Here is a 26,240-nt window from a genome sequence, read left to right as displayed (position 1 = left end):
ATCTTTTACTTTATTCTTTTTTCATTAACTCACGAAACAGCCCTACATAAAAATCAGTGTCGATTTTCAAATATTGCATATTTAATGAGACGGAGAAAATATCATTTAAAGTGGTATATATTAAAAAGAAAAATATGTGAATTAGATACCAAGTATATATTTCCGTTTTACAAATAAAAATGTTCAAAAATGGAATATTTTAGGGTTTGGAAATTATTCTCCAATTGAATTCTATGTCTAAGGGCATCATTAACCCCGTCCCCATTTCCGGCCCCAAGTCCCCTCCACGTCATCATTCCTCTACAGTTGCGGCCCAGGCCTCAACTGCTGTAACCCTGCAGGTTGCGGCCCGAGCCGCAACTAATAAATGACACTATTCACAACTCCAACCTATTTAACTCGTAAAATAAAAAACGCTGGAAATTTATAACACGGAAAATTTAATTTCATCGAATACTGCAAAATTACAACATAGAAATTTTAAAACTGAAAATAAAATACAAAAAAAATAACGTCAATTCTGGAAAACATTGGTGCGAGTCCAAATTTCTTCGAATATTCTTTGACGTGGAGGCATTTTTTCGAATTTTAGGAAGAGATTTGAAGTTGAATATGAAGTTGAATGTGTATGAAAATGGAGTAGTATTTATAGAAAAAATTTTCGAATTTAAAAAAAAAAAATTGGTTGCGGCCCGGCCCGAGGAGCGTGTAACGCTGGGCCGGGACTCTACAGTTGCGGCCCGTCACCATGCAACGCCGTCCCAGGCAGGGACGCGGGACGCGCGACAGGCCGGGAACGCGGCCCCGGGACGGGCCTGGGCCGTGACTCTCCTCCGTGCAACGCTCGGGATGGGCCGGGACTCGCGAGATGCGGCCCGGCCCCTTGCGTTACAGATGCTCTAAAGACCCTCAACTCGCTCGTCTTGTCGAAAAATTTCTATCTTGATGCTCACTGCTTCGCATTTTCCGCCCAATTGTTCCTCTTCTTCAGGGTTTTCAATTATTAGCATTAAAAAAGTTGAGTGTTTCCATGAAATTATGGTTTTGGAAGTAATTTCGGTAAATATTAATTCAAATTCTGCGTGTTTCTATCTTATGGGTTACTGGGTTTTCGCAATCATCGCTTTATTTCGTTGATTCTGTTTAGTTGTGATCACGCAAAAGCTTTGATTTTTCCTCGGGAAGTGGAAAATTTAAAATCTTGATATGGATTATTCCCGCGAAAGTGCAATGGTGTTGATTCCGACGCGGTTTGTGTGGCGTTATGGTGGGAGAATTGTGTATATTAGTGGCTCTTTTACTGGGTTAGTCTACTTTGTTCTTTCTAGGATCAGCTTTTGATTAAGCTGTGCTTATGCTAACTTTTACTTCTTTTGTTGTTATTATTATTATTTATAAGGTGGACACAATGGCCAATGACGCCGGTTGAGGGGTGTCCCACGGTGTTTCAAACGATATGCAGTCTTCCACCCGGTTGTCACCAGGTCGGTTGTTTATGTACTTGGAGCTTGCTAGGGTGAAGAATTGTCCCAAGCGTCAAGCAAGAAGGCAAATTTAGTTCCGAATTTGACTGCAAATAGCCATATTATTGTTAAATGACTGTTAATAATCAGCTAATTTGGTGTTTCCCATGAATATGGTATCTGTGTTATGACATGTGCGTTTGGTTATGTTACTATTTTGATATGTTCTGTGTCAAAAGTTACTCAATTGCGTAATCGAATTGTTTACCTCTACTGATTCATAGCTAGGATAAAATTTTCCATCTGCCTTTTTGTATCCAATTTTCATACATTTAGCTTGTGGAGTTATGTATCGTTTCAATTCAAAAACTGCTTCTCTTTCTGTAGTATAAATTTGTGGTTGATGGTGAATGGAGACATGATGAGCACCAGCCTTCTGTCAATAGTAACATTGGAACAGTGAACACTATCCTCTTATCTACAGAAGCTGATTACCTTACTCCAATGCTGAGCCTGCAAGCGCCTCCCTCTGGTCATGGTTCAAGCATGGATGTTGATAGTGAGGGCTTCCAACGCGTGGTATGCCATTCCTGTGCTCATCTTTACTTCACCTGCCATACCCATAATTTTAACACTGCACTTATTAAAGGAAGTTAATTTAATGATATTTTCTTTTCAATCACAGTGGATGTAATATATCTTATTGTTCATCTTTATTACAGGTTCGGCTGTCAGATAGTACGCCTCCTGAGCCCTTCCCTACAATGTCACCGGCTGACATAGATGTTTCTCGTCATCGTATAGCTGTATTCTTGTCAGCTCACAAGGCATATGAGTTGCTCCCTGAATCTGGGAAGGTCTGGATGATCTCTCTCGCTCTTCCTTTTTTGTCTCTTTGATTTACTTAGTCTATTTTTCAGGTTATTGCTTTGGATGTTGAACTCCCTGTAAAGCAAGCATTTCATATATTGCATGAACAGGTACCTTTATTTGTTAAGTGCCTGTTCTTTAATGTTAAAGTTATTGCCTACCAGACCAGGGCACTATGACTAACATGCCTCTAGCAAGATGGTGTCTTGGTTGTCTCCGCTGTCAGTTCTTGGTGCTTTGTTTGGCCGACTTTCTTCTGGTAAAGTTACAAACTCTTAAGAATGAAAAATATTCATTTCAGGGGATCTCTGTGGCACCCTTGTGGGACTTTTCAAAGGGGAAATTTGTTGGAGTTCTTAGTGCAATGGATTTTATCTTGATTATGAGAGAGGTAGAGCATTCTGCCATGTTTTATACAGAATAATCTTTCCTGAATATGCTCCTCCCCCCTTTACCATAGCTGTTCTCCTCCTCCTTGACTCCTTGTGCATTTCCACTTTTGTACCCTGATGTTTTGTTGTTATAAAATGTCAATCTAACCTTAAATACAGAATCGGCATTTTAAAGTTAGTCTATCCCTCATGCAGAACGCTGTTGATAGATCTTCTGTGAAATAGGGACCATTTTCTCTCATATTTGACTGGCAATGCACTGTGAAATCTCAAAGATCTCATTGTGATATTTTCTATATGTGCTAGCAGCTTGGCAGGCATGGGTCAAATTTGACGGAGGAAGAGCTCGAAACGCATACCATTTGTGCTTGGAAAGAAGCAAAGTTTTATCTGAATAATCAAATTAATGGCCAAGGAGCAATAGTTCCAAGACAACTTGTACAAGTAAGTGTTCATATTGATGCGCTAAATGCCAGGATGAATATTGTTTACATTGGGCCGATCATTTTATTTTTCTATGCACAAGATGGATAGATAGATAGATGATCTTTTATACAGATATCCTTTTGCATATATGATACTGCTGATCAAACAATAAGTATAATACCTGCCCATTACACCCTTATTTTGTTGATGTTTTCCACCATATTATATAACCCTGGTTGGACCTTTTGTTTGTTCTTGTTTTGATACGATCTAATTTATTTCTTATCGTCATTGATTTCCTTATATGTTAGATAGTTCCTCAAAAGCTTTATATTGTTGACTTGTAAACAAATATATGTTCACTTATACACTGGAATTAACATATAGGATGTGTTCTTTTATGTTAACTTAATAAAGTTTTCCAGGCTGGGCCTGATGACTCCTTAAATGAAGTTGCTATGAAGATTTTGCAAAGTGGTGTAGCAACAGTTCCCATCATTCATTCTCCTTCAGCAGATTCCCCAAACAAAAATCTATTACACCTTGCTTCACTTTCCGGGATACTAAAATGTCAGTATTGTGGACCAGTTACTGACACTTTCAGTGTGTTTGAACTATTTTCCGCACAATATTTAGCTCATTGTGGGTAGTAGTAATTCAACATGTTGCTTTGCAGGTATATGCCAGTTTTTCAGGCATTCGCCTGGTTCATTGCCAGTACTTCAATTGCCAATTTGTTCAATTCCTTTGGGCACTTGGGTTCCTAAGATTGGAGAGCCAAATCGCAGGCCATTGGCAATGTTAAGACCCAGTGCCTCTCTTGGTGCAGCATTAAATTTCTTAATTCAAGGTATCCAGATACATACTAGGAATGGGAGACTTTGGAGTAGTCACATTTCTGTTTCATCTTTGTCTCTATGCAGTCTACTTTTTGTAGCGACACATCGACCCATTTATTCACTAAATTGTCTTTTACTTTCTTGGATGTAGCTCAAAGTTACTGAGTTGTTCCATATGACGGTTTTATTTTATTTTATTTTGGTATAGCATGAATATTTGAAAATTAACTGACCTTGTAGTTCAATAATTTCAACTTGGAGGCATTACTTATTTTATATGGTTCTGCAGAAATCAGTTCCACGAGAAAAGGAAACTAATTCAAACATATTTATGAATTTGATGAAATGCTGGGATCTGAATAGATGGTCCCTAGTTATTTCAAACTTATGTTATATTCTGCATATACATGACTTCAGACTCATTCCTTTGCAGCACAAGTTAGTTCAATCCCTATCGTTGATGATAATGACTCTTTATTGGATGGATATTCTCGAAGGTTAGTAATGCGTATACTGCTGTTTGTCCAATCACAGGTGAATCTATTTACCCACTTGGAAATGTATTAATTAGTCCTCATTTTTGCAGTGACATAACTAGTTTGGCCAGAGACAAAATCTACACACACATTAATCTCGAAGAAACTACTATTCATCAGGTAAACACATCTATCTAGTTCACTTCATGCTATAATCGCTGTATCTGTGAATATTAGTTGCATGGTGTTAGTGTGATAGGACAGTGCCACGCCACAGTAGAAATTGCAGTTTTTATGTTAGTTTGAAAACTCATTCTATGGAATGATACTCATAACTTAGAGTATATTGCTGCTTCTTAATTCTTTATTTTCTTCATCTCTGCATTGCAGGCATTGCAGTACAGAGATGACCCATTTTCAGTATACGGCTCCTCCAACATTCAAAGATGTTTTATGTGTTTACGTACAGATCCTCTCCATAAAGTCTTGGAGAGGTTATCCCAGCCAGGTTATAGATTCCTTCTAGTTTGTTTGAAGATGTTTTCCTGCACCTGATCATTTTCCATTCCCTTTGACACTACATATATATATATATACACACACACACACCATGTTAACTTTTCCTCCGATTCCCATTTTGCATGCTTTTCTTCTCAGGAGTGAGGCGTCTGGTTGTGGTTGAAGCTGGAAGCAAGCATGTTGAAGGCATTGTTTCATTGGGCGACGCATTCAGATTCCTCATGGGCCGTTAAGCAAATTCAACAGTGTATACAATCGATAGTTCCTCTCTCCTTCTTAGCCTGGTTTTAAGTTAATAGGCTGAAAATATGAGAAATGTAAGTTAATGTAGTTGTTGTTGCTCCATGTCTCTAGCATCTCTATTTTTTTAGAAATAGGCAAAAAGTTCTGCTATTGAAATTGGAGAAAATAAGAAAAATGAAATGGGAGGATGGATGATTTTTCTTTAGTTTTATTTATGTATAATTCTTGCCATTGTTTGGCTTCTTATCTCGTCACCTTTTTTTATCTGCTATTGAAAGGAAAATTGAAGAAAATTTCTAGTACTCCTATATTTAAGGCCGATTAATTCTGGTGCCTGCTTGTCTTATTCAAAGGCATATTGAACTGATCAACTGGACTGACATAGTAAAGTACTTCTGCAAAAAGTAAGCGGGATCACTGAAAATAATGAAGCACTACAGTAAAACTGAAACAATGAAAAAGGTGACATAGACGGTTATGCTAATGAACTACGACCTTCTTCTTCTTCAATCAACCAAAAGTAAATTAGCTAAGCAATTACGGCAGATCTGGACAGAGCATCTAGCATAAAACATGGAAGTAAGCAAATCAGAACTAGATCCATGCAATTCAAGCGAAAGGAAAACAAATCAACTGAAACTGCTTCCTGCACCATGCAAACTGATACATCAAACTCAGATCCAACATAAAACCAACTAAAATAAGACAGATCCAAACATCAAACACAAATCGGAACGTTATCTCTTAAAATCTAAACAATCAGCGAAAATCAAACAGAACCAAACTCAAACAAAACAAGCTCTAACTCAGAAAACATCAGATCCAAACCAACTTCCATCGAAAACTCCATTTCATAAACAAACTTCAACAATCCCAGCTCAATTCCAACAATCCAACTCCAGATTCAAAGATCAAACGACAAAAACAACTTGCAACAAGAGTTAAATAAGAGGAAAACTTAAAACAACGGTAGATTCAGAAACTATCCGAGAACTAAAACTAAAATAAGGTAAACAAAGTAGCAACCCCTTGGGATTTAAGAAAAACACAAACGAACAAAAGTTTCTTCTAAGATTCAGCTCCCTTCTTCCTAGACAAGGAAGAAGAGAGGGTCAAGGAAGAAGAGAGGGATGCGGTGGTAGAACTTCGATTCCAGCTGCTGCTATCCTCCTTGCTCCATGCTAGCTTGCGGTGTAAGTATGAGAGAATGTGGAATGAATGTTGATTGATGATCCATGATTCATTTCTTCTTCATTTTCCCCTCTAATTATAAGACGACTTGGGCACTGATAAGGCTTGTTTCATGCATGTGTTATGTGATAAAACTACGTCCAATTCTGCATTCTAACGTGCAATTGTGAGCCAGGTGTGTGCAAAGGTCTGCCATATTCGTAGTATGAACTGATCAATTGTGCGGACAAGCGGATCAAGAAAGAGGATGTGTTTTGCTGCATAAACGGATCAAGACAAAGCAATTGGCAGCAGGAGGAACACCCAATTGGGAGACAGAGCGAAACACAAGAAAGATCCCCTAAAGCAAGGGCAAGACAGACTTTTCAGAAGACAGTTGCCCTAGGGATCAGGACCTCACGCCTTCCTATAAATGAAAATAGTGAAGGAGGAAGGAGACAACACTCAACAGACTCCCGGGGTTGAAATGGGGGCTCCCAACACTACAAACTCTTGATTTCCACCACACACACTTGGTTCTTAGTTTAGTTTTAGTTTTAATAGGGTTGGGTGTTGGTTTCACACTTTCATTATGGTTCTGTAATTTCGTTTCGAGAAGGAACGAAGATACAATCTGTTGTTTTTAAGTTTGTTACGTTTGGTTTTATGTTTGTTGCTGATATTAACTTTGGTGTTTTTGCTAAGTAATTCCGATGAATCATTTCCGTTTCCCTCGATTGTTCCATTCCATGCATGAATTCTTTGAATCACTTTGATTTCCGTTTTATGATGAGTCTGTCAACTATGTTTCTTTCCATTGCTAGATCTGTTGGATCTGAGTCATTAACTTATGAATTCTGCTTGGTTGCGAAGAAATCTTGAAGGGAACACACTAGGATGTTTAGATCTGGTTATTGATAGTATGGTAGAGTAGATCTGCTTGAGTTTACGTTGATTAATGGTGTGATCGTGTCTGATTTAATTTCGGCAGTCGTAGATCTGTTGGTTAAGTTTTGATTTCTGCATGAGTATGAATCGGTCAGTTTATTTACGTGTTTACAATCGTCCTTTTCTGTTTTACTCTGATTCATGTGTTGGTTTTATAAGTTTGTCCCTTCAGGCAAAGTTGTTACGATGGAGTTTTCTGCAGATCTGATTTACTCTGTTTTTTATTTGATTGAATGAGGAAGATGAGTTCGGTAGTAAAGTTTCATTTTATCATACATTTTGCATAGCTCTGACATAGTTCACCTTTATTCTGTTTGGCTATTTCAGGAAACCGTCGTACAAGTCTTTTCAATTAGAATGAGTTGATCAGTTCAGTGTAATTAATCTCTCAATTTGTTTAGTATCCTTAGTAGTTCTACTTAACCCACTTTAGTGAAGCGTGGTAGTAGCCATCCCCAACTTGTCCGCAATAAATGTAGAACACGCCCTCTCTGTGGGATTCAATCCTTACTTCCCTTTACTAAGTAGTAGTACTGTAGGTTAAGGTTTTGAAAGAGCTCTCGGGTCTATCCGTTCGCACTCTCAATAGAGCCAAAGTGGATTGAAGCATGCCAAGTTGATAAGCTGGATTTCCTACTGGAGCCGTTCATAGGACACGTGCAAGTGACAGAAAACATCGTTCGTCCTGGTCCGTTTGATATTCCAACTTGATCAATCTGCGACGCCCAACTCACGCTCAAAATTTCAGCGAAGGATAGATAACAACACAAAGAATATCTAAGAAGAACGTCTGAGCAAGCACACAAATCACAACTTTCAAAATGTCCCTAGAGTAAGATCCTCCTGATTTGACATTAATACCCTTGCTAAAAAGGGTGTCCCTTCTTCCTCTCTCATCTGACTCATCCTCTCATATATTCATGTTGTTGACTCCTCTTGATCAACTCGCACATCTGCTAGGTTCAATTGCTCCGTCTGCTTTCGCCTGATCAGTTCGCTCTAATTTTGGGCAATTTTTCCGCTTCTTTCCCAAATTGATCCAGTCGCCCCAACACTTCGCCGCTTTATTGCTTCTCAGCTCTTGCACACATAAATGTCCACTTTTTCAAACATTAATGCCTCAATTAGCATAACAACCACTATTAAACCATACTTGAAACGAGCCCTATTAAAAGCCAAATGAAAAACCAATAAAACATGGTTAAATTAACGTAATGCCATATAATATGCAAACATTGTAGAAGTGAAATGCAATATTCAATGCATAACGATGTTGTCTGGGGAATAAACACAATAAGCTAACAATGCAATATCCAAAGCTTAATAATGCAATTTGGGAGTTATAATCGTATGAATTTTTTTGTTTAATTGTGCTAAAGAATGAGTGTTATTTTGTATTTTAATAAGTGACTTTAAATTGAACCTTGTTTTAAGATGCTAATTTTAATATATTATGTAATTATTTAGTACTCCCTCCGTCTACGAAAAATAGGGCACTTTCATTTTCTGCATTTGTTTTGAAAAAAATGATAATAAATAGTTAAAGCGGAGAGAAAGTAAAGTACGAGAGAGAATAATGTAGAGAAGTCTCTTGTCTATATTTTTCTCTCTTAATTTTATTTCTCTCCACTTTAAAGCTTCATATGAGGTCGGATGAATTTTTGGTGATTTTTACAAACCAACCGCGCAGTTTTGCCAGTTTTGTTGTTATGTGAAAATATCACTTGTTGCTAAGTTTGATGAACTATATGATGCATGTATGATTTGGGAAAGTATCCTATGACGTGATTATGTGTTGCACATTGATGTATGCCAAAGGGTTCGTTTCGTTTATGATGGTGAACGTTGGGATGGGCAATATAAGAAAACGATGAAAGGAACGATAGGGCATGCATGAGTAATGTGTTGATAGAAAACTGATCGTGTTGTATTATGCGGTTATGATGTTGATAAGGGTTGTTGTGCGTACGTGGGTACGAAGAGCAAGGATTTCAATAAAGTTGTGAATCGTGTTTGTAAGCAATTGAGGTGGGCTTTCTTTACAAATCTTTTTATTTTTCGAAAATATGATGTGGTGTTATAAGGGTGGTTTAACTTGTTGTGTCATGCCATGGATTGTTGTGATTGAGATTGTGTGCCTGATGCCTAGTTCGTCCGAGTTTACTCCGTTAGGCTATATGGCTGTGTTATGAAATGAATTCGGATCTGAGTAGGGCCGCAAACCCTATCAGGCTGTGTACACTGGTGAGATCGGGAGCCGTCCTTGCTAGTCGGCCGGTCTCGTGGGTGAATAGTGTGGCCACACTTTCGTCGCACTATGGTAAGAGGATGTGATTGTTTGATTGATTGATGAGAAAGTGAGGAGATTGTTTTGTCTGGCCAGACTATGAAAATGTTTTTGTGTTCTCGATGATATTTCTTAACTACATGTAAAACTCGAGTTCACTGGTTTGGATGACATAACTGTTATAAAATGTTTTCGGCATGAGCCCATTGAGTACAACAAGTACTCAGCCCTGGATTTCTTTTTAAAATTTTGCAGGTTGAGCGGGATGTTGCGATGGATGTTGAGTGAGCTTTAGGAATTCCCGGATGCGTCGTGTCTTCATACATGGGCGTCATCCTATGACTCTCCTTTGATACTTGTTTTTCCGCTGCCTTGTTTCGAATCGTTCTTGATAAAGTCTTTCATTTTTTTCCCACACTACGTTATGACATTATTTACCTTGAGACATTAATCCGTTGTTTAACTATTCGATAGACAAAAATATTTCTTTTTGAAGTTAATTGGGTTTTCATATTCAATCTCGTCCTTTATTGTTGTCTTTCATTGCATCCCCCTTTTCTTCCCCGCTCCTTAGTCCCTCCCCTCGTCACGTTTTCCCCGTCTTCATTATCCTTAGTGAGGGCGGTCGTGACAGTTCTTGTTAGAACAGAAAAGTGATGCATTCTCCAAGTTTATTCAAGGAGCAAGTGGAGAAAGAATATGGGCAGAAAATTAAATGCCTATGCGCTGATAATGGAGGTGAATTCGATGTCTAATCAGTTTATGAATTATTGCAAAGAAAATTATATTTGACGTCAGATGACTTGCCCCGAAACTCCACAACAAAATGGAGTTGCTGAGCGTAAATTGATACATCTTACATCCATTTGCTTATCATGGATACATGCAAAGAACCTCTCAAGAGAGTTGTGGGCAGCAACAATTTAGTCAGCGAGTTTTGTAGTGAATCGATTACCTTCGTGGCCAGGTACAGAACCTTTTTCATATGAGTTATTATACCATCATAAGCCAAATGTGAGTCTATTTCGAGTTTTTGATTCGATTTGATATGTCCATGTCTCACAGTCTAATAGGACTAAGCTTGATCCGAAGGTAAAGCGTTGTATTTTTGTTGGCTATGACACTCACAGGAAAGGATGGAGGTGTATGGATCCAGAAACAAAGAAAGTTGTTATTAATCGTGATGTGGTGTTTGATGAAATTTCATCTAATCAAATTGATGCAAATAATAGAAGTGTCACAACTGATCTTTTGCATATTCTTGATGATGCTGCATCAAGTGATAGGGGGAGCGTCGCTACTTCTCCTGAAGAGAATTTGCAGCAATATGAGACGACCGAAGCTGGAACACGAAGGTCTGACAGACAAAGAAGACCACCTGCTCATTCAGCTGACTATGAAGTTGAGGTAAATCTTTCATTGATGATTTATGAATTTCTAATGGGAGATTCATGCGATGATGAACCAAAGTCTTTTGATGATGCTAAAGGCGATCCTAAATGGGTCGCAACAATGAAAGAGGAAATTTTGTCTCTAATCAAGAACTGCACATGAGAACTTGTTAAGAGGCCAAAAGATATTCAACCTATACTTGTAAATGGGTTTTCAAATTGAAGAAAAAGGTTGATGGAACAATTAATTGCTATAAAGCTCGTCTCGTTGCTCGTGATTTTTCTCAAGAATATGGCCAGGATTATGATCAGACTTTCAGCCCTGTTGCTAAAATGGCAATAATTCGAACCATTATTTCGTTGACTGCTTGTAAAGGATGAAGACTTTGGCAACTAGATGTGAAGAATGCACTTCTCTATGGAAACTTGGATAGAGATATCTTTACGGAACAACCAGATGGATTAGTTTCGAAAGAGTTTCCAAACTACATGTGTCGTCTTAAGAAGTCATTGTACGGCCTCAAGTAAGCTTCGCGTGCTTGGTATGGTAAAATTGCTCAATATCTATTTTGTGGTTATAACTCTTCTGAAATTGATTTCCGTTTATTTTTCAAGAAAACATCTTTATCTTGTATGATGGTTCTTCTCTACGTGGATAATATGATTATTACGGGCAACGATGATGCTGAAATTATTCGTCTTCAAGAGGCCTTGTCTGTTCGTTTTGATATGAAAAGTTTAGGAGAAGTTAATTGTTTTCTTTGCCTAGAAGTAACAAATTCAAATGGATATTTTGTCTCGCAACGAGGACATGTTTCAAACATGTTTGATCGTTCTTGTATGCAGGATTCAAAGATGAAGGAAAGTTGCTAGCAGATGGAACACTTTTTCGCCAACTTGTTAGTAGTTTCTTCTATTTATATATCACAAGGCATGGCATTTTTTTCTCTGTTGGAGTCATATCTCAGTTTATGGGAAAGCCACGAAAGCCTTATTTGATTGCAGCAAAGCGAATTCTTCGCTACATCAAGAACACTATGCATTTCAGATTGCATTAAAAGCAAGGAACATCATTCTTATTGAGTGGTTTTGTAGATACAAATTGGGCCGGTGATATAAATGATAGACGCTAAAAAATGGGCTATTGTTTCGATATGGGATCAACAACAATCTCGTGGTGCAGCAAAAAGCAAAGCACAATTGTGCTCTCAAGTTGTGAGGCTGAATATGTGGCAGCTTCGATGGCTATTCAAGAGTATGTTTGGCTCAAGAGGCTTGTCCAAGAAAGTTTTTGTGACTTGAAGTATTCGGTTTTGATTCGTTGTGATAACGAAAGTGCTATTAAGCTTGGTGAAAATCCAGTGTTTCATGCTCGAACAATACACATCGAAGTGCATCACCACTTTTCCGAGAAAAGGTTTTGAATTAAGAGATCGATTTGAAGCAGATAAGAACTGAAGATGGGAGTGTTGAAAAATAGTGAAACTTACCGTTGAAGTGGTCAAACTTTTGTTCCATTTTATTTATGATTTCAATTACAATATTTAGTGGTATTTCGGAGAGGTCAAAGTTTCTTCCATTTAATTTAAGATTTCCGTTTCCTAATTTGGTGGTATTTAGGACACTTAATTTTCAATAAGTTAAGATAGTAGAGGTTTTATGTTGCCTTTAAATATATTGTAATTGTTGTTATTTGATCTATCTTCAAATTTAAAGAGTAATAAAATTTGTGTTCTCTATTATCTCTCTTGTTCCTCCATATTTTTGGGTTGGGCTTACATACGAGTCCAAATTTTTTATTCACATTGCCTATGAAAATAGTTTCTATGACAAATACTTGTAGCATTTATGTGACAAATTGTACTCTATCATTAAATATTTCATATTTGATCAGTGCATGTTTTGAAAAATTATTTGACTTTGTAAAAAAAATGGACAGAAAAAGTTAGTAGAATGTGGAGCCAAATTGTGAGTAGAATGATGTATTAGACTGTGGGGTCTATTTACTAAAAATTGTAATAATGAAATGAGACATTTATTGTGGACCGTTCAAATAAAGAAATATAAGACGATAATTGGAGGGAGTAAGTCGTAACATGTCTATGACAAATACTAGTGTGATGTCTATGACCCAATTATTTATTTATTTTGCCTATGAAAATAGTTTATTGAGTTGCGTTCTAAGATACAAAATCGATAATGAGCTTACGTTGTTTTGTGATTAACAAATTACCTGAAAAATGTGTATGAATTGTTTGATAAAATGCAAAAGTGAATCTATTTCACCCGACAAAATGAGATGAAGACAGAAACTAAACAATTATACTTGGCAGACGTGACAATCACAATACATTACCACGAGTCAAAAACAAAATTCAAAAGTGCTAAATATTCAATTATTGGTTTTATGATTTCACGCCACTTCATCAGATAAACAAGTACTATTGGTTTGAAAGGTATCGGTATTTTTTTTAATATTCTGAAAATGTAAAGAATTATTTTTTAAAAATTTATGGGTATTATGAAAATATTATTTGTAAGTGTGGTTTTATGTACTTTTTTATTTATATTATTTAAAATTATTTATATTGTCTAGAATATTTTGTAATATATCTCATTAAATGTGTGATCCGTTGCTAACTTTTCTTAAATTGCTAACTTGCTAACTCGTCAACGCAGTGTATTAAAAATGTCATACAATGATAATGAAATGTCGACATAAACTTAAGTTGATATTTTAATACATTGTGTTAACATTTATATTTAAATTTCAACACAATTTTTAAAATTGTAAACACAAATATGTGTTGACATTTTAATGTGATCATGTTGACATTTTGAATATGCTACGTTGATGAGTTAGCAAGGTAGCAATTTAAGAAAAGTTAGCAACGGTTCACACCCCTACCTCATTCTATATTTCATTTACTTCCTTCATCTCATAATAGATGTCATACTTTCCTGTTTAGTTTATCCCATAAAAGATGTCACATTTAAGCATGCACAAACCGAACCGGCCCGGCGGTTAACCGCCGGTTCGGGCCCGCCGGTTCATGAACTGGAACCGGGTGTTTGAACCGTCCAGCGGGTTCGCGGTTCAGGCGGACCGGTTCAGGGTCGAGGGATTAGGGGCGTAGGGTTGCAGGCTAGGGTTGCGGTTCAAACCGGCGGTTTCTGACGAAAACCGTCAGTTTCCGGCGGTTCCGGTGACTTTTTCAGGTGGCAGGTCGTAGGCTGAAAACCGGTCAGAAACCGGCGGTTTCCGTCAGAAAACCGTGGACTGAACCGCCGGTTTATGGTTGAATCGCCGGTTCAGGCGGTAAACCGCCGGTTTCGGCCGAATTTGAAATTTCAATTTTTTTTTTGTTTATTTCTTCCAATTTTACTCCTATAAATACCCCACTTCCCACTCATTTTTACTCACCCCATTCTTGTGTTAACAAGGATTTCATTCTCAATCTTTATTTCTCTATTCTCTCCTCATCCTCTCTAATTGCTCAAGTTGTTTACTAGTTACTAGTTACTACTATATTTGTTGTTGTGCTCGTTATTTAACACTTATTCAATACTCCATATTCAATCCATACTACTTTCATTTATCACTATGTCTTCTTCTCGTGGTGGACCGGGACGTGGTGATCGGGGCAAGGGAATTGCCCAAGATCAAAGTACTAGTCGTCCCTCAAAATCAAGGCGACCTAGTCGTCGAGAAGTTATGGAAGAGGTTTCCCAAGTGGCGGCTGAACGCATGCAAGTAAGTAATGAAAAATTATTTTTACAATCCATAATTTCATAAGATTGAGTTTTGTAATTTTTTTTGTGTTCCTAATTAAACTTCAATTTATATTATATTTATAGATAGAAGAAGATCATAGGATGGCCATGCTACTCGCTGAAATGCATCAAGGTGGGGGCGGGGGCGGTGGTTCCCAACAAAATGACGAGTACGACGTGTCTATATCGTCGGACTCGGGCAACAATGATGATAGATCTCATTCTCGTATTCCGTCTAGCACCGGCGGAAATGAGAAGATGCCTCCCCCCTCCACCCACTAACATGGTAAAAGCTTTGAAATCTGATATTTTTGTCAAACACTACAAGAAGGTTCCGGTGGTGATTCCAAGTCCTCATGATCCGCACTCTCAAGAAGAGACATCGGCGTTTCATGCGTATTGCAACTATTGTGATAAAGTCTAAAAATTCTCGAGTGGTGGGGATATGGCACCCTCCGTCGCCATTTGGTGACAAAGCATCAGGTAGAATGCGGCACTACCTCTACCCAAACCCAACTAAACTTCCAACCCGGTGGCTCGGGTTCGTCAGGTACGCCTCTTTTTAAATATGATCAAATTTTTTTTTCTGATGTTATGACTAGATGGACGGCAATGAAGCATTTTCCTTTTAATGTTTATGATGACAAAAAAATTGAGGTTACTATGCAAAGTGGTTTAAACGTAGCTATCAAAAGAATAGGGCGAATGACCGTTCAACGATCTACCATTAGGAAATGTTTAGAGAAAAAGGTTGAATTATCACGTTATTTAGTTAACTTGGGCCACAAAGTGAACATTTGCTCAAATGTGTGGACTGATTGTTTTAACCGGCATTCATACATGGGCATTACGGTTCACTTTGTGGACAATAGTTGGACTTTAAACAAGCATTTAATAGGTTTTAGAGAATTTGAAACTCCACACACTGCACCCGAAATTGCTTATTTGATTATACAAGTTTTAAATGAGTTTCAATTATGCAACAAGATATTTTCTATTGGTTTTGATAATGCAACTGCTAACACTGCAAGTATTAGCGATTTGATTGCGGCTTGTGCTCCGGTAATTGGAGGTAAGTGTTTTCATAAAAGATGCATATTTCATATTTTAAATTTATGTGTACAAGATGCGCTTGAATTATGGCAAAAGCATGTTAGTCCTATTAGAACTGCAGTTAGATTAATTCATCAAAAGCCGGCTATTGGCAAAGCATGGAAGAAATATTGCCATCAAAAGAATGTTAGATATACGAATTTTACTATGGGTGTGTCTCATAGATGGAATTCCACATATGATTGTCTGAATTCTACTTTGACGCATAAAGATTCTTTATGTGATTTTTATAGAACCTATCCCGTTCATGATTTATATCTTTCACATAGTTGTTGGGAACATAGCGTGGCTTTATTTAAATTGTTCAAATATTTCAAAAATGATACTGTTGAATTATCGGGTGTTTATTACTGCACTGTTGTTCGTGTTTTAGAGCATTGCATGTATATATCACTTGGTTTTAAAACTGCAATGAAAAATGCTTCCTCTTCACCTGAATTAATGTGTGTTTTATATTATATGATTGAAAAATGGCTTAAGTATTTCAGTAAGATTCCAACCGTGTTTTTGATTGCAAAGGTATTGGATCCAAAATAGAAATTAGCCGGTACCTCTAGGATTTTAGATTTTTATTATAACAATTTGAGTTCTATTGATCTTGGCCCCCTTCAAGCAATCCAATCCTATACCAGTGACGAATTTGGAGTAGACCTCTCAGAAACATTTCAAATAACCCTCCCGGACCGGTCCTTTATTCAACAAACCCTCGAGTTTAACTTGCGCGCTCTCTACACCGAATATGAAACCAAATATAACACTACCCACCAAGTCAGAAGACCCCCCCTCCTCCACAACATAACTATGGCTTCGCATTTCAAGCCGATTATGATGACCCCGACGCGCAATCCCAATTAGCCGACCTGTACAGTTACAGCACCGGCGGAAGGTCTTCAGGTATGGTGAGTGAATTAGATTTATATTTCGATTCACTCTTTTCCTTTGGTGATGAAGGTCCTACTCCTCCCGCCCAAATCAACGTCCTCGATTGGTAGGGAACCCACTAGAAAGATTTTCCCATCCTTGCGTCAATGGCCAAGGAGATTTTTTTTGTTCCAGCTTCCACTGTCGCCGTGGAGTCCGCTTTTAGTGTTGGCTCGCGTGTGTTGGATGAATCAAGAAGTAAGCTCTCAGTGAAAAATATGGAAGCCGTGATGTTAGTTGATGATTGGGCCAAAGCTGACGTCCAAGAACAAGAAAATGATTGGGATGATCGTCAGGAGGGATCACAAGATGAATTCACCGGGGATGAATCGTAGGCCAACCGTCAACCGCCGCCGACCTAGCCAAATAGGTAAGTAAGGTAAGAGAACTATGTGCGTTTTGATTCTTTAATGCAAATAAGCATTGGGGATACGTAGGCACCTCAACTTAAATTTTAAATTTAAGCTGAGCTCAAGTCATTTTTTCTTTATTTCTTTTTTTTCTATTTGTTGCTACTTTAAAAATATGCAAATATAATTACATAATTGAATTTGTATATACTCTAGTCGATGAAGTAGATTTCTCTATACGGCTAAATCAAGGAAACTTTTGACAATTCTACTATAATTGTTGATTGTTAGACTAAACTCAACATTTAAAGTTGAATTGCTAAAGGTGTCCTTAATTTAGTTATGTAGAAAGATCTCCTTCGCCGATTAAGAATATATATACTTATAAGTTTTTTATAAGAACTTCTATGTCCTTTTTGTCATTTGTAATTAGCTTCGTTGTTGACTAGTACTCTCGTTTGTATTTAAATTTTTGTTTAAGACTTCAAGACCTCAAGGTTTTTTCGATTTGTAATTGTTGTAAACGTATAATCTCAATAAAATTGCAACTTTCATCGTATTTTTTTGAATTTTATTTACGCACATTTCATACATAAACAAATAAAAATAATGCAAAAAAAAAAATTGGACGAACCGCCGAACCAGCTCGGAACCGGCGGTTCAGGCCGCAAACCGACAGTTTTGAACCGCCACGTAAATCGCCGGTTTTTTGAACCGGAACCGCCGGAACCCTTGGCGGGCCGGTTCCGGTTCATGCATATGATGAACCGTGAACCGCCGTTCATGAACCGGAACCAGCGGTTCCGAACCGTTTTGCATGCGTAGTCACATTTCCTTTTCTTAAAAAGGTTTTCTCTCACATTAATATAAATATACTATTTTCTCGCTCCATCTAACCACAAAACAAGATCTCCTCAAATCACGTACCATTCTCCAACTATTCTCCAACTATGTCATCTACTAGGAACGAAGGAAGTACTATATTTTTGTTTTAAATAGAATTATTGATGGCATAAAAAGTGACTCAATACTTTACAGCTCTCATCAATTTCTTTTCCGAAAGTCGTCGAATTTGTGGCCCATAACAGATAGTGGGAAAGATACAGGCATCAATTATGAATATAATCATCCAATTGCTACACTATTCATGATAAACTTGTTTTTCGTTTCTTTCTTATAAAAAATTATCTTCTTCTTGAGATTGAGTGAAATGGCTGCTTATGGAGCTTTAGTTTCCGTGGTGAATATTATTGATCAACTACAAAATCATCCACACCCTCCTATTTGCATCCACCAAAAACAGATTGAATCTCTCACTCAAGCAGTTACATCCTTGCAACATGTTCTTGAAAGCTATTCGCCCCAAGGTGGCTACACCAAGGATGAAGATTATTGGGAGAGTCGCATTGCTGAAGCAGCTTACGATGCTGAAGATGTGATCGAGTCTTATATTGTCGATCAAATTCATGTTCGAGCAAGAAATGATGTAGAAAACATCAGCTCCGCTGAATTCTATCAAGGTCCTGTTCAATTTACAACAAACAATAAAATCTCTCTTATTGTTTCTTGTTGCTTGCTCTTAATCCTTCAACGTGTATATATATATATATATATATATATATATATATATATATATATATATATATATATATATATATATATATATATATATATATATGGGTGTGTTAAGGTCATTCGCAACTTTTCAGTCCAATGTTCTTTTTAATCACAGCCCTTGGATCCTTGAATTGGATGGTTGTGATGATCTGCATTATTTGACGAAAAATTTGCATTATTAGTCGGTGTGCATTATTCAACTGAAAATCTGCATTATTAAATGACACGTGACATCAATCTAACCGTCGGATGACAAAATCGTGGGGCTGAGATTAAAAAGAACAATAGAACAAAAGATACAAAAAGGAAATGAATATATATATATATATATATATATATATATATATATATATATATATATATATATATATATTTCTCTTTGAACTCTAATCAAGCCATGGTGATAAATTGCTTTCAACAGGTCTGCAGAAGTGATCGAAAATATGAATTTGATCAAGATTGAGATTAAAGAGAAGATGGTAGTTCAAGATCAACTCCACATCATAAAGTCTATGAGCACTGCTGCTGTTGCAGGCTCGTGTAGATCTGCTTCCGCTGCTCATAAGGTTACAATGGTTGGTTTTGATGATGTCTTTGATCAAATGCTGGACAAGATCACTGGAGGACTCGCTCGTCAAATTATCCCGATTGTTGGAATGGGTGGGATAGGCAATTGCTTGGAATATCTATGTGAGTCCACTCATCCAAGAACATTTTGATGTTTGTGCGTGGTGTACAATTTCTCAAGAGTATAATGCAAGAGAAATTCTTAGACAAGTTCTTGATCAAGTAGATAAGAAGGATAAGGAGAACAACAGGAAGGATTTGAGTGAAGATGAGTTAGGTGATCATTTGTACAAATATTTGATAGGAAGAAAGTATGTTATTGTGATGGATGATATTTGGAATATTGAGGCATGGGATTGTGTTAGGAGATTCTTTCCAGATAATAGGAATGCGAGTAGAATAGTAGGAACAACAAGGCTATCAAACTTGGCATCCCAATTTAACTACTCCAATGGTCTTGATTTGAAATTTTTGGATGAGGATGCTGTGTTTGGGGATGAAACTTGCTGGCTTGAGTTGGAGGAGATGGGAAAGAAGATTGTGAAAGGTTGTAAAGGACTTCCATTGTCTATTGCTATGATAGGAGGACCCTTGTCAAAGTCTGAAAGAACAAAAGAAAATTGGCAATTGTATGATAGTAAATATTTAAGTTCAATTGTGAATTTGGATGATAATGAGAGTTGCTCGCAAGTAGTATACATGAGTTATAATAAGTTGCCGATTCATTTAAAACCATGTTATCTCTATATGGGAAGATATGGTGAGATGAAGAGATTTGTATCAATGAGTTAATCTTATTCTTTATTGCCGAGGGATTTATAAAACCAATGAATGGGAAGAGTGTGGAAGAGGCAACAACAGAGTATGTAGAAGAAGTTATTGATAGAAATATGCTTATTGTTGAAAATTGCTATCATGAGAAACTACTATCATTCAAAATGTTGAGGGATGTATGTTTGAGAGAAGCTCAAAAATTGAAGTTTTTATGTGTGTTGATTCCAAAAGCCATAAATTCTCAACGACGCAGGTTAAAAGAAGATAAATATTCAACTCCACTCATTCAAAACCTAGACACACTTTCTAGGGTGTCCAATCTCAAGTTCTCAAGAGAATACCACCCAATATCAAAACGTAGGTGATATTATACTATGAAAGGAAAGATGATCTCAACAATGTTTGCTACCTTCACAAACTTGAATATCTTCCCATATAATACGGCAACTCAGCTTCCCTCATTCCCTCAAGACATGAAGACAAAAATAGGTTTGTTGCCGCTTCTTCAATTTCTCATTCTGGAAGAGAACTTCTTTCTGTGGGCATGAGTGGGAAACTCTTGAAGACCAAGTTCTTGTTGATTTAGAGTCGAGTGTTGGATCACAGACAATACCCACTTTCCACGCGGTTAAGAGAGATTCCTTCATGCATGGGATGTTCATACCAACACTCCACTCAATTGACGTGAAATATTGTAGTGATTCTGCGAAAATAATAAAGGAGGAGCAAGAGGAACTCGGCAATGAAGACCTTCAAATCATTATTAAACGCAGAATTCATAAGGTAACAACTTCACTTTTAATTATCAAGCTTTACTAACTTAATAATAGTCCTGTCCTCACTTCATATAAACTCTAACAAAATAATCTACATAATACTGCCAACATTATTATGTTGAAATTGATATGATTAACAAAGCTTCTTTTAAATAATTACATCAAGGAATCTTGGATTTACATGCACATTAATTACCCCTATAAATTCGTGTTTTTTAGAAGACTATTGGTAGTGATTTAGAGACATAATACCCTTATGCCATTTTGCCATAACTATAATTTATATCTTGACTAATATATTCTTTATAAAGTAACTATGGATAATTCTAATTTAGGGGATTTTAATGTGAATTAAATTTCAATTTAATATGATGAATAAAAGTGATATCTAATTACTGTAACTACATAATTTTTTTATTTTCTCTTTATATTTTTTTCGTAATTTTTTTTTATATATTCTACAATTTTGAACAATATTTATCCTTATTTAAAATTTTAAGAATTAAAAAAATCAAAATTTAAAAATTAAAATCAAAATTATAAAATTATTATATTTAAAAATGTGAACTCAATTATTATTAATATACTAAGTATCATATATAAAATTTTTATTTATTGCATGGTGAATCAAGCTAAGACTCTAGTACTATATTTTATAAGAGGAGTAAATATTAACTATGAAGCTTTAAAAATATTTAATAAACGAGTTAAAAATATATGTTATACTCCCTCCGTTCCATTGTAGTGGGGGCATTTCTTTTCGGCACGGAGATTAAGAAAGTAGAGAGATGAAGAGAGAATAAAGTAAGAGAGAGTAAAGTAAGTGAGAAGAAATGTGTTAACTTTTACTAAAAAGGGAAATGACTTCACTATTATGGAACGTACCAAAATGGCAAAATGACTCCACTACTATGGAACGGAGGGAGTAATTTTTTTGATAGCGGTGGACCATAATGTTCCAAAGTTAAGAATTTATTGAATTTCATATTTTGAAAACTCTCTCTAATTAGGTGGGACCATTCTTCATTAACAATATTTTAATTGATTTTTCTTTCTACTGCTCTCTTACTTTATCAATTGGGCATTAAAACTCGTGCTCAATCAAAAGTGCTTAATCTTATGGGACGGGACGGAGGGAGTAATACTAAATGACAAACAAAAATATTTTAGGCATACATGATAGAATAAGATTTGTGAGTTTAACTACAAATCTTGTCTCGTAATTCAAACTCCAAACAGGTAGGTACTTGGCTACAGTTGCATTGAAATTTCAAGTAGGATGCCACTTTCTGCTATCACTATTTAAGCCATTTCCTGCTAATGAAATGCCACTTTTATATAAATAAAAACGATAAAAAAAACATGCACATGAAGACATCCAGGATAGTGATGCACCAAAAACTATCTCAACAATCTGACTACTAGTGCAATGGTTTTCACAAACATTTATCTTAACAAACAACTGCTCACTACTTCCCAATATCAAATTAGACAGCCCTATTTTGTTTGTACATATTCAGCTAGCTAACAGAATTAAAGTAGTGTCACCAAATTGCAGTAAGAAGCAGTTCCATGCGGAAGAGATAAGTATGCCTGAGATTGAAGAGCTCAGAATGGTTACAAAAATTGTGTTATAAGCACAGGCCTGGCCAGGCCTCCTCTATGAATTTCTTGGGTGTCAACTTTTTACTAATTTATTATTGGTATCAAATAGTCCAATTTGGTCTAACATAGCATAGCTCCTGTACTGAAAGTGTAGACAAAGTGGACCAAACTGAAATTTTCAAGTGATCCTTCATCGGTGAAGATCCACCAATTAGTTCAGGTTTCATTCTACTGAAGGCAATTTACAGCATCAATTAATGAGATAAATAAGAAGTGACATCGTCATGACATTTACAGAATAGACATAATAACCACTTACAGTTGAGTTACACATGTACAAATTTATGAGTAGTGACGATAGGCTATCAAGTATCAACTTTGTTCAAATGAGATTTCTTGTCAAAGGAAAGGATATGCAGTGTATATTAATCACTGTAGGCAACATAAATCCAAAACCAAATTTACCCTGTTCATTGTGGACCACCATCTCTGGAGAGCGATTGCTCACAGCACTTGCAGTTTGTTCCCTCGTGGGAAATATACATGAGATTGCAAAAACAATTTTGAAACTCAATTACAAGTCTCACCCGGCTACTGTTTCTTTTGGTACTGTCATCATACCCATACCAGCTAAGTACTAATGCACATGTGCAACAAAAATTATAATCAATCACAAAAATTGAATACAATCAACTACTATTATTCTTAAGGTTTTTACATTCCCTGTACTTTATATACTAACATGTATGATTATACTTTCCCTCTAATTATCATTCTTTGTCATGCCATTGGAGTAATAAACCAAATGCAAGAGTGCTTAAGCCACTAAACAAAATTACACCGATAGTGTTCTATTACAAGTTAACTACCATGGAATAGCAGACTGAGAACAACGGAAGAACAAAGAAAAGCAAAGTCTGACATACAATTTCAATGGCAAAACCTATATCTAACCGTCAATACTGAACTTCATGCGTGACTGACATAATCTTCACAGAGGCAGCTAGGTAGTCTATTTATCAGAATAACAAGAAGGAAAAATAACCATGCCTTCCGGTCTTTAAATTTCAAAGGTGGTGTACATATTAGCTCCAATTTAGCATTCAACAGAACTGAAGCTGCACACACACACTCCGAACATGACACGCAGACAAGCACCATAGCTCATTGAAGAAAACGCAGCTAAGAGGTATCAAAGTTAAGCATACTTCTAATCCTCACACAAAAAGTAGCTTTACACTTTTCAGCAAAATCACATGGAGTTAGGCCATCCACAACGCTGTCACTTATCCGTCCCTTAAATTACTATTCATGGGCCCCATTGTACTTTTTTACTTCATCTCTTAACTAAGGGACGGAACCTGCAACCCTCCATCTCTTATCCGTCCCTTAAATTACTATTCATTCAATTTCATTTTTTATTTTTATTTCCAACAAATTCAATTGATAAAAACATACTTCATTAAAAATAAAATAAAATTACAACATAAAATAAAAATACAATTTAGAATTCAAAAAAATTAAAAAAAACACATAATTAAAATCTTAAAAAAATAAAAATTACATAATTTAAAATACAATTTTATAGAAAAAAAAAACTACTCCGCCGGCGAATCATCTCCCGAAGGCGGTGGAGGTGCACTGAAGCCACCTGGAGGCGGAATACCAAGTTGTCTTGCCATAAACTCACTTCCAGCAAGATAGGCTTGGTATTGGGGAGGCGTCATGCGGGAAGTGTCCGCCGTTGTGGCTGTCATGTACATGGACATAAGGGAGTTCGAGGGTGCCCCCGAGCCCGAGCCCGAGCCCGAGCCCGCCTGGCTTGATTCGGCTCGGCCCCTCCTCCCTCTAGCCGCCTTCGCCGCATTTCTCCCTTGCGGCCGACGGAGCCCACGGGAGGACCCCCGGCATCGTCTGTCGTGCCCTTAACCTCCTGCGATGCAAACTCTTGTGCGGCGCTGCCCGAACCGCCCTCACTAGACGAGTATTGGCCACCCGCCGTGTGCTTCGTGCGCTTCGAGGTCGAGCCCGAGCTGGACCCGACACCGCCGGCCCACCTTTCCTCGTCTCTGACGACCTCCCAAACATCGACATATTTGAATTGTTTGGCGGTGTCGTCGTAGTAGACTCGCAAAGCCGACCTCAGAATGTCGGCTCCCGTGGCTCCGCTTTGGTAATGATCCGCTTCACTCATGTAGATGGCGTATAATATTTTGACCTCTCTGTCGACTCGGTCAAAGTGAGTGCGGAGCATTTCATATGTGCGGCGGCGGGACCCCTTCGCCTTAATCTCGTGGTAGGCCTCAGTGACCTTTTCCCAAAAGCACTTTCGAGGTTGTTGATTCCCGACGATGGGATCGTACGAGACGCTGATCCAGGCGTTGTAAACCGCCATCGTTTCTTTGGGGTTGTACGGATGCCGGCCTAGATCCTCCTCCTCCTCGTCCGCCTCCGCCTCCGCCCTGGAGCTTCCACCGCCTCGGACTCCTCCCCCGCCTCGGCCTCCTCCACCGCCTCGGCTTCCTCCTCCGCCTTGGCCTTCTTCCGGAGTGGGTTCAACAGAATAATCCTCCCGAATCTGGGATAATCCCTGCGAATACCTCGGGGCGGAGGGACGGGCGTATGCATCCACATCAAAATGAGGTGGTTGGTACCCCCCGGCGTCGACGAGCCCTGGGTGCCCAGCGTCGACGAACCAGATCCACCACCCATGACATTGTACATGCCCCCCAGTCGCCGAACGCGTTGATGTCAAACCCACCGGAGCCGCCACAACCAGAGTTTCCGTCGCCGGACATTTTGTGATGAGAGGTTAGATGAAAATTGGAGAGGAAATGGAAATGATTTGGGAAGAATAGATGTATATTTGTGTGTGAAATGAGAATAAATTAAGAGTATTTATAGAGTAAAAAAAGAAAAAAAAAGAAAAAACGGTAATATAACGGTAATATTACCGTTTTTCGTTTTTTAATTTTTATTTTTATTTAATATGGATTTAAAAAAAAATGATTTATTGCGTCAGCGTGATGATGCCCACTCGCGGGTCGGCGAGTGGGCGTCACGCATGGCGCCGGAGCGTGCCACGTTGCCCTAGCGCGTGGCGAGACGTCTCGCCATCCGTCACGGCGGGACGGAACGTGTGGCGGGCTTGGGACGAGACGGGGCGCTGCAACGCGTCACGCCGCCTTCTCGTCCCTTAGTGACGGATTACGGGCCACCCGATTGACGCGTTGCGGGTGGCCTTAGATGGGTTATCAACTAACTCATCAAATTCAGTCAGATGCAGAACAGACCAATTCCACATAAGAAAACGGAAAAGGAATCAAAAAAGGAAATTTTAAAACATCATTGACAAAACCACACAATTGATCGACGAAAATCTAGACAAATTCGGTAGAAAAAAAGTAACACCAAACAATACTTCAAAACATAAACTGCTCAAAGCTCAAATTCAAATCCTTATACGAATTTAAAAAAAATAAAAATCCTTTTACGAATTTAAGAACAAAATACGTAGTGTTGGATTTTTTAGTATAATTGGATTAACTTGATTGATCAACTTGATCATAATGAGACATCAAATAAGTTGGAAGTGCGGAGTGTACACTTATTTGAATTCATTATGATTAGACGGGGGTTCGGGGGCAGCGCCTCCGAGTAGCGGGGTCCAAGGGGCAGAGCCCCTGGCTGGGGTCGAGTTGTACAGAATTTTTTTTTAT

At 37.7% G+C, this 26,240-nt stretch overlaps 2 protein-coding genes across 3 annotated transcripts; both read left to right on the top strand.

The window, feature by feature from the left end:
- Positions 1 to 989: 989 nt before the first annotated feature.
- On the top strand, positions 990 to 5,345 carry LOC121776429 (sucrose nonfermenting 4-like protein). Its single transcript, XM_042173605.1, has 14 exons — positions 990 to 1,059; positions 1,148 to 1,304; positions 1,400 to 1,484; positions 1,851 to 2,042; positions 2,186 to 2,320; positions 2,384 to 2,443; positions 2,635 to 2,724; positions 3,035 to 3,169; positions 3,577 to 3,721; positions 3,828 to 4,001; positions 4,424 to 4,487; positions 4,577 to 4,646; positions 4,857 to 4,974; positions 5,124 to 5,345. Exons 2-14 carry the CDS (start codon positions 1,207 to 1,209, stop codon positions 5,216 to 5,218), a joined length of 1,461 nt encoding a protein of 486 aa, XP_042029539.1. The 5' UTR covers positions 990 to 1,059; positions 1,148 to 1,206; the 3' UTR covers positions 5,219 to 5,345.
- A 12,897-nt stretch (positions 5,346 to 18,242) lies between these two features.
- On the top strand, positions 18,243 to 22,758 carry LOC121777823. 2 transcript variants are annotated; one of them, XR_006045561.1, is made up of 3 exons: positions 18,243 to 18,702; positions 19,221 to 20,923; positions 22,475 to 22,758. XR_006045561.1 is itself a non-coding variant. In XM_042175179.1 (2 exons), the coding sequence occupies exons 1-2, from the start codon at positions 18,393 to 18,395 to the stop codon at positions 19,232 to 19,234; spliced, it is 324 nt and encodes a 107-aa protein (XP_042031113.1). In that variant the 5' UTR covers positions 18,259 to 18,392; the 3' UTR covers positions 19,235 to 20,040. The 2 variants fall into 2 exon arrangements, 1 of the variants encoding a protein (XP_042031113.1); XM_042175179.1 differs by lacking the exon at positions 22,475 to 22,758 and having other exon boundaries at positions 18,259 to 18,702; positions 19,221 to 20,040.
- The last annotated feature ends 3,482 nt before the right edge of the window (positions 22,759 to 26,240 follow it).

The sequence above is a fragment of the Salvia splendens genome, chromosome 18, assembly GCF_004379255.2.
Source record: "Salvia splendens isolate huo1 chromosome 18, SspV2, whole genome shotgun sequence".
In the NCBI taxonomy this organism is placed as follows: domain Eukaryota; kingdom Viridiplantae; phylum Streptophyta; class Magnoliopsida; order Lamiales; family Lamiaceae; genus Salvia; species Salvia splendens.
Note: the sequence above shows the minus strand (reverse complement) of the source record. Positions and strands in the feature narration are given on the sequence as shown.